Genomic DNA, 9,618 nt, shown 5'->3' with positions numbered 1-9,618 from the left:
AATTTTTATTTTAAAATTTAAAAAAATTAATATTATTTATTATATTTTATATAAAAATTTTAAAAAATTATAATAAATATAAGAGACGAGTCACTTGGTAACCTAAATAATCCTTACTTTGCGACCAAATTCTATGCAAGTACTCATTTAGCTCAATGCCAGTTAAAATGGTGCCAAATTAATCACTGTAATCTAGATGCTACAAACCTCCAAGGGCATTTCCGTCATTCAGGACGGTTTTACGGAGAGAACCCAGTGTCAAGAGACCAGAGGCCAGAGACACAGAGCTCTCTGCTCGGTGTCCATGGCTTCACCGTCACCGTGTAATTGGCCAGTGACCAGAACGACCGATTCCACCGTTTATTTCTGCTCTTCTCAACGCAATCCCTCTATTTTCTTGTCCTTCCGCGCCGGTTCATCAAAAAGACCACGTCTCACTACCTTCTTGTGAACGACTCTCCTTCTTGTAATAGTCCTCCTCATATTGCTTCTGCAGCCAATCAAGGACTAAAACAGACCGTTGATTCGGATCATTCGACTTTGCAGCCAAACACGTTGTTGGTTGAGTCGGATACTCGATCCCTAGGGAGACCAGCCCTGACTTTCAAGTCCTTTTTTGGAAGGCGATCATCATGGCGAAGAACATTGTTCGCTTCCAAGAAAGTTAGAAGCGTTATTTTGCTCAATGTCATCACTATTGTCTACGGTAAGCAAGCTTTTCAGTTGCTTGGCATCTGTTTGGTCGCCGAGAAAATTTTATTATATTCGGAAGCGATTTTCCTCTATTTCCTTTCTTGTTTGAGGAATGTTAGGTCCTCTGCGCAAATCCCGATTCCCGCCTCTTCCGTATTAAAAAAGAGAATTTAGAGACAAGTCTCAAGATTCATAAGTTTTGCGCCAATTTTTGTAAAAAAGTGCCAAACAAAAAAAAAAAAATAATAATAGTAATAAAATTAATTTTTCACTTTTTTATAATAGGATGCACTTTTTTTATGAAAAACTTGTATGATAATATCATATTTTTTTTTTTTTTTTTCAGAGTGCCCGATACTTAGTAGTTTCTAAAATTGTAAATATTATTTATCTTTCTTATTTTATATAGAATAAAGATCTTTTCCTTCTGTCTCAGTTCAATTAAAATGGTTGGTCCCAAAAATACTTAAAATAGTAGTTATACCTCAACGTCCAGCATTTTATTGACTGATAAGAGGTATGAAGAACTTTTGTTATATAATATAGGAGTAGTGCAAAGCTGAAATTGGAGGCAAGACGGTGTCTTTTTTATCTTAAAGTCGAGTTTCTTAATAGAGGGAAATTCATAATCAGTAAGGAAATGTGTTCGGGTGACAGGTGCAACTATAGAACCCATATGGTGTGAAAGCTTAATAGTTGTATGGATAACATCCAACTGTGGCAAACATTAATAGTAACTGGTCGTAAACCTTCATTTTCTGCAGGAATATATACCTAAGTTAGTACTTGAAGTACATTATACATAAATATAATTTTTAAAAGGGTGTTCATGTTAGGATTTTGATTTTTAAAATTTTGGTTGAGCATATTCATCTTTTATCCCCATAATCCCCCTTGATTCTATAGTGATAATAAACCTCACAAACTTTCTTTGAGGGAAGAGAAAGACAAAAAATATTTATATAGTGTGCCTTTAAAGGGCATAAGTTGAGAAAACAAAAAAGCACGTACTCAAGAAAAATAAAATACCACTAATTTTAAATAAAAGTTTATAATTTAATTTGATATATTATTGTTTTTATTTATAAGTTCAACTTAATGATATATACTATATATAATAACACAAATGAAGAGTGAATGATGTGGTTTGTAGAATGCTTTTTATTTAATTATATTATATTCAGATAATTGATGACATGGACTCTTAAGAGCAAGGTTTTATTCTTTGAAAATTAGATAGCATATAGATATAGATGAGTACCAGAGTTGAAATATAAATATTTATGGTAATTCCATGATATTTAGTTTGTGCTTTCTAATGAGCACCACATATAACAAGTAAATAGCTATGATGAGTCCATGATATTTAGTTGGTGACCTCATGCAGGTGCCGAGACAGGAAGGCAAATTTTTTTTTTTTTTTTGGGGGGAGGGGGGGGGGGGGGACGAAGTTATCTTATTAGAGTTTGCCCTATGCAAAAATATGAAAGATAAAATTTTTGGGTCTTTTTTAAACCCAAAATTTAGAGTTTAGTAGCCCGTACTTGCATCATTTGCAATGCACAGACAAGAATGTCTGTTTTTCTTATGGAAGAAATCAATCGATCATGCCATTTTTTATTTTTTAATCTGATTATCGTTGTTAAATGAAGGAAACTTTTCACAAATTTTTACCTTCTATGCTGCTAGAATATTAGATGTTGCTTGTTGTATCAAGGGGCAGGATCAAAGCCTTTTACGAATCTTCATTCTTACTTTTGTTGCGGTAAGATGATGGGGTGGCCATCTTCTGGAATCCTATCATCAAAGATCCTGTAGACTTGAGATAAAAAAATTTAGGCTGTCGAATGAAAAAGGAATCGGATGAGGTGTGGTGACAGGTGACTGACCTATAAAAAAAGAGTGGTGCTAGTGTGCCGCCCAGCTTTGACCGTTGGGCGTGCCCACTAGTAAAAATTCCACATTTTATTTTATTTTTCTTTTATTTTTCATATTTTTTAAACATCTTTAAATATTTTTAACAAATAAAAAAAAATACACCAATATACTAAAAGTCACTTCCTTAACCATTAAGCAATAAATAAATAAATAAATAAATAAATAAAATAAAAAAATTTAAATATATGAGCGGTCAAAATGAGGAGGCAAACTCATGGGGCATACTAGCATTTTCCTAAAAGAAATGAGGTGGGGTGACTGGTCTTGTTGATGAAAGGATGTAAAATACTGGAGCATCTACCAGTCGTCGTTAAGGGTAGAGGTTCTGTGATTGTGGAAATGGAAAAGAAGAGACTTTTAATGAGATTGATGAAGGACTTAATTGCTTTTAAGTGTTCCATTAGTTAGCCAAACATGCAGGAGAAAGTCAAAACCTCTCTCTCTCTCTCTCTCTCTGACATGTGCCTCCTCCAAGTCATTCGTTAAAACCATTGAGTGTAAAATGAACATTGTGTCGCACATAAAACTTAGGATGGTGGTAAATTCCCAGAGTTCAGGTGTTTCTGATCTGGAGTTCTACTATTGCATGGGAAATCACTACCAACTAGAAATTAATAGCGGAAACACGATCATTTGGATAAGATAATCACTTATATATAAAAGAAAATTGGATGAGATGACTGAGTTGACTAAGAGACTGATACAGGTAAATGGGCTACATGTTACAGCTCAAAAATGTGTGGGATGCTCTCTTTTTAGTGATCAATTTGTATTAGGACATCGGGGTTGGCAAGGTAAAATGGATAAAAGCTGCAAATTTTATTTTTCTCTTCTCCTTTTCAAGGAAAAGATTTTGACAGTTACATGTAGGGTAACTATATGTGTGTGTGCGCGTGCGCGCGCGTATATAATATGCAGGATTTATGCTTATTACATATGTATGCTTATTACATATATATATATACATATTTCCATTTGTCTTATGTGGTGTATTTGGCTAGAAAGGAATGATAGATGCTTTGAAGATAGGGAGTGCACTTTGGAGGATCTTCAAAGTCATTTTATGCACACTTTATTGCTTTGGTTTTCTGCTATTGTGCGCGATGGAACTAGTGCTCTTGATTTTCTGTTTTTTTGTCTGGTTCATAGAATGTAAGGAGGTGCTTTCTTTTGTGTACTCCTTGTGTACTTGGGCAACACCTATTTCATTCTCATTAATAAAGTTACATTTACCTATAAAAATTATATATAATATGCAGGATATTTAAATCAATAATTTATACTCTAGGAAAGTCATCCAAATTTTCATGGAACAGGGATTCACCTTTGACTCTGTAACTCATCATTCACTTACTACTCTTGGATTATATTGCTGCAAAACTCCTGTATTTTATGTATGTATATGATCCCCTTTGGTTATCTTATGCTTTACATTGAAAGACCTTATGGCTCCTGACTTTGAAGACACTTGTGAAACAGTGACCAAGAATGGGAGAACTTCGAGAAGAGAAAATCTGGAGAGATGGAAATAGATGAAAGGGAAACCACATCTTAGGGGTCTTAACCATTGGAATAGGTCATGTAGGTATGCTTGAATTCAGGGATTAATAATGTGTATTCTCCCAATGGCCGTCTCAAATTGTAAAAAGCTGTCAGTAACCTAGTCATTTAGAAAGAATTAATTTTCCAAAATTCTACCCGTGAAAGAAAAAACTAGCTACTAATGCTTCTCCACTTTGGTCTTCATTTGCCTGAGTAGCTTCAACTACTTTACTTAATAGGTTATACTTATGAGCTATGGACTAGGCATATAAGTGAATGAATTATTATTGCAAACAACCAAAACACCCTGTCTCTCTCTCTCTCTCTCTCCCCCCCCCCCCCCCCGCGTACATGTGTGTGTGCACGCGCAAGTGTGTACATGCTTTGTAGTTGTTTACATAATCATAACTAATAAAGGTACCATCACCATTCTCCATTTGACAATCTCAAGTAAATTTGTATCCATCACCTCTGCATCATAAATGATTCATTTATTACTAGCATTGAAAACTAATTGTAACAGATTTTTTTAATTGTAGTTCTTTTATGTTGTAGCTAGTAACATCCCAGTTGTGAAAGAGGTTGAAGCAATTATGGACCCAGCAGCTTTCACGGCCGTGCGATTTATGATGTCTGCCATCCCATTCATCCCATTGGTATTGCGAGCAAGGGGTGATGTTTGCACCCGTAATGCAGGGATAGAGTTGGGTTTCTGGGTCAGTCTGGGGTACCTGATGCAGGCCCTAGGCTTGCTAACATCTGATTCTGGGCGTGCGTCGTTTCTATCTATGTTCACTGTATCAATCTTAACTTTTTCTCCCCGTATATTAAGGAAAGTTCTTGCTTTATAAGAGTACTTGAAAGTACAGTCTTTTTTGATGAATTTGTCAGGTTATTTTGGTTCCCTTGCTTGATGGTATGTTGGGAGCAAAAGTTCCTGCCCTTACCTGGTTTGGAGCTCTCATGTCCATCTTAGGTGTTGCAATGCTGGAATCCAGCGGATCACCTCCATCTGTAAGTCTTGTCTTAATCATTATCAACTGTTTCTGTTTTCATACTGCGATTGTGACGCACTTGGTCATGAAGTCATGAGGCAAAGAATCTTAATTCATGAGTGTCTCTTCGACTACCAAACTATTTCTCTTTTCATACTGCGAATGTTATGTATCCTTAATATTGTTTCTCGTTATGTATCCTTAATATTGTTTCTCTTACCAAACTATTTCAGGTGGGTGATCTGTTCAACTTCTTAAGTGCGGTTTTCTTTGGTGTCCATATGCTAAGGACCGAACATATTTCAAGAAACACAAAGAAAGAGAAATTTTTAGCTCTTATTGGATATGAGGTAAGCTTAATACCCTAATGTGTATATAGTGACAAAAGGAAAAAAGCTTTTTAGTCTTCTTCATGCATGGTTTGAATAGTTCGAGTTTTTCCATTCAGGTATTTATTGTTGCTCTATCATCGACATTATGGTATGTTCTTGGAGGATGCTTTGGTGGCATCCAAGAATGCAGGCCATCATCATGGACATGGGCAATGCTTTGGAATTGGATGGTTACATTTCCATGGATACCTGCAGTTTACACAGGTGTTTTTTCAACTGGGTTATGCTTATGGGTAGAGGTACACTTCCTAGTCTGCTACCTCGATGATGATGAAATATTAAACATCGAAGTTTCTTTCTTGTATTTCCAAATTGAGCTTCCCTGATTTAACGCTGTACAATTATGAAATTTTACTGCATAAAGCTCTTATATTTGGAATGGCAACAGCCATGCCATTCTATGTAGGCAATGTCTGTTTACTGATAAGCATCTTGTTCATTTAAATGAATAAACACGTATTAACTTAGCCCTTCCCATCTGCGTATGGTGCATTCATTTTGAATCATGTCATTCAGTTGTGTTGTTATTTATAAAGCATCTATGAACTCTTTTTGAAGCTGTACCTTCAATTTTTTTTTTTTTTTTTTACCCATAAATCACTAGATGAGCTAAAAGTACTCTCTAATTTCCTGTTACAATGTAATTTTTAGCAGGTCCTACTATTTTTCTTGCCCAGTGATTGACAACACATAAAATGCACTCTAGATCATGGATTAGGCTCTAGTTCTTGCAATGACTGCTATCATTCATGATTATTTGTAGCAAGATACCCTAAGTTTTTTTTGTTCCTGGCTGTGTCAGCCATATTTCTTCGTAATCTTTCATTATGTTAATATATTATCAAAAACAAATCACCCAAGCTCTTGCTATTGGTACTATAAATCTCCTTTCAGTTAACGTGATTGTTTGACCTTTACTAATATTGCAAGAGGTTAAAAGAATCACTTATTTTACAATGTTTCATTCTGCAATTTTGACAAAATTCGGGAATTCATACCCAATTTTCAAACTGGCTACAACAAAAATATTTAAAATACTTGAAAATGTTTAGTGCTGATTGCGGGAAACTTCTTGCCGAGGGCTTGGGCACCCTCGGGATTAGTTGGGATGCTGTTCCAAACACTGATGCCAATAAAAAAAAAAAAAAAAGTTTAGTGCTAAAATGGTGAATCCTAAGATTTCACTACAGAGCAGGACACTTAGTGAAAAACTTTTGAGTCTTTGTATGCAATATTTTATCTTCTAATGATGCCTTCTTTGTAAAATTGGCTAATTGAACAGGTGGCTGCAATGCGTGAAGTATCAGCTACCGAAACTGCAATAATTTATGGTTTGGAGCCTGTCTGGGGTGCTGGGTTTGCATGGTTTCTACTTGGTGAAAGGTGGGGTCCTGCTGGTTGGATTGGTGCTGCTTTTGTGCTAGGTAACTTCTATGTTCTGCTAATCATTAGATGTCGGGTTGCATCTCCAGAACTACTAAACTTGACCAAAGAGAGGTTTTGGTTACATTGTTCTTTTAGAGCATAAAAGTCCATAAAAGAAACAGAACATTGCAGACATTTTCACATATGTTGCTCTGCTCTTCCTGATCTTTCTCTCTCTCTAGAATTCCAATATTCTTCATGCTAGATAGAATTACTAGTAGTTTCAGAGACGGCATCTATATTTAGTTCTCCGTACTCATATGCACAAACAAAGCCCAAAGAATGGTGTGGTTTCATCTGAATGACGTAGAATATGTTTTCGAGATTCTGATATCACTAAGATTATGAAAGTATTATTAAAAGAGATTCAATAATTCTAAACATTTGGTGCCTTTTCAGATAAATGCTTAGGCTTCACTAATATAATGGTATACTGAGACTTGATCCTCTCACCTAGTTTTTGTGGTCATTCAACTTTTGAATTAGAAAACTAAACTGAAAGGTGCTGCCAAGGGCGAACCGTTTCAGTAAAGGGTGAAGAATAAGAAATGCGTGTTAAAAGTAATAAAAGAAGGGAAATAAAGTTCTTACCCATGTAACACCAATAAAATGAGAGGGAAAAAAATGAAAGGTGATGCTGCGATACGACCTCGAAGTTCAATCATACATCTAAAATTCTGGCTCCTCCTGGCCCAAAACGTTTGCAAAACTCATGCAATTTGAGTAACTGTTCCTCTCATTTTAAATGATTCCTAACAAAGGTTGGTACTATTTCTCAAAGCATGAGCTTCCTCATAGTATGCCTCTTTTGCTAAACTCTTCCATCTTAAGAAGATTGCAGCTGACTTGGAACTTTCTCTACCCATATCTCCCTTTTGGCATTCTATGAATTGAATTGGAATTCATATAGCCCAATTTGAGTTCACATAATGTATTTTTTATGGGGTTTTGAGACAAGAGAGAAAAAAAGTTGAATAAAAAATGATATAGTTAAAAGAGGGTTAGAATATAATTTTTTAATATTATTTTTTATTTGGGATTTGAAAAAGTTGAATTGTTTTTTGTGTTTTGTTTGGAAGTTTGGGAAAGTTGTAATGATTAGATAAAATGATTAGATGAAAAAGTTGAAAATTTGAAAATTTGAAATTGAAAAATATTTGTGTTTGAATTGTGTTTGGATGTTGTTGAGATAAGATGTTTTGAAAGGTTTGTGAAACCAAACTAGGCCTTAATCTACATAGTCTGCCTTTTCCTTCACGATAAAAGAATAAAATACAATCATATCCAACCTCTCCAAATGCTGAACTCTCTGCTCTTGTAGTAGGCACCCAATCTGGTCAAGTCACGGAACATTTTTGATGTATTCCAGATCCCAGTTAAGTTAGAAAAGTTGTATATCTAGTACAGGGCCCCGCTAGACAGTTGTGTATCTAGTTCAAAGCCTATACCTTCTTTTAGTTTTGAGGCTATACCTTCTTTTCCTTCTTGTTTCCTTAGCTCCAAGCCTTATACCTCAACACAGGCAACTCACCTTGGGCAAAGTGCTTTGTGTCTAGGAACATCTCGGATGATATTACATATATCCTAATCAGACATTAAGTTGGCTTTAAACCTGAAAAAAAGTGCATTATTTGTTTTCATTATTAGACTCAAATAAATTCAAACCATTGCCTTTGCTTTTGTTTTCTTTTTCTTTTTCTTTCCAACAGTTTCTACTAAAGTTGTCTTGTTATAGCACAGTGCAGTACGACATAGGATGAATTCTACTCTTGATTTGCCCAATTAAACACCCCTTCCTTTCTGAGATTTAGCATTTTAGGTCCTCGGAAGACTTGAACCCCGGTTCAGGGTGTAATTCCAGTGGGATCCAGTTGGCTTCTACCCTTCAACCCATTAACCTGGAGTAATGCTTTAACATTTCTCCCAATATTTTGAACATGAGAATGCAACTTATTTGCCGAGTAAAATTGTTCACCCTTGTTTGATGAACCATATTCTACGTTTATTAATTTTGCCTCTATGTAGGTGGGAGCTTAACTGTCCAGATGTTTGGGTCTTCACCCAGAAAATCCAGTGATGAAGAAAGAAGTGAGAATGGTGATCAACTATATATTTCAGATAAGAAAAATTTTCTTTCTGCCTCTCCAGTCATTGTCGGTTCAAGAAAAGATGTTCCTGGTCATCTAAAGAAGCCTAATCACTTGTAACATATTAATCTACTCATACCATTCCCTTAAAAATGTGTTCTATAGGTTTTCTCGTAATTATGTCATTCATATGGCATTCCAATTTTCAATACCTGCTGGAGGCCTGAAAACTTTTAGCCTCAATGTATACAAATGTAAAAGTACACGTTTATACTCTCTGTATGAGTAGAAAACTAATCTCAATATTATTTTTCATCCCTGCTTCCCTTCGATGAAAATGGGAGTATTGGGCTGTTAGGATGTGGCTTTGTTGATACGAGCCGCTTATTATGCAAAGCACACTGCTATAAATGTTTAGTTCCATGTGTGGAAAATGTCATTGGTAGTACCATAAATCGAACCTCCAACTTTATCAGATCATAGAGTTGGAAAAGTTCATATGCATGCATGTGAACTTGGTCAGGGCTTAAAATGAACTGATTTGAT

At 35.4% G+C, this 9,618-nt stretch overlaps 1 protein-coding gene across 1 annotated transcript; it reads left to right on the top strand.

The window, feature by feature from the left end:
• Positions 1-327: 327 nt before the first annotated feature.
• LOC121253925 lies at positions 328-9,385 on the top strand (the record flags this gene model as incomplete). The annotated part of the gene is made up of 7 exons (XM_041153846.1): positions 328-706; positions 4,729-4,970; positions 5,065-5,187; positions 5,402-5,518; positions 5,617-5,799; positions 6,843-6,984; positions 9,011-9,385. Coding segments are annotated over 7 exons (1,368 nt in total), but the record flags the coding sequence as incomplete, so codon positions are not given.
• Positions 9,386-9,618: the final 233 nt, after the last annotated feature.

This window comes from Juglans microcarpa x Juglans regia, chromosome 3D, assembly GCF_004785595.1.
Source record: "Juglans microcarpa x Juglans regia isolate MS1-56 chromosome 3D, Jm3101_v1.0, whole genome shotgun sequence".
Taxonomy (NCBI): domain Eukaryota; kingdom Viridiplantae; phylum Streptophyta; class Magnoliopsida; order Fagales; family Juglandaceae; genus Juglans; species Juglans microcarpa x Juglans regia.
This window is presented reverse-complemented; position numbering and strand designations above follow the sequence as displayed.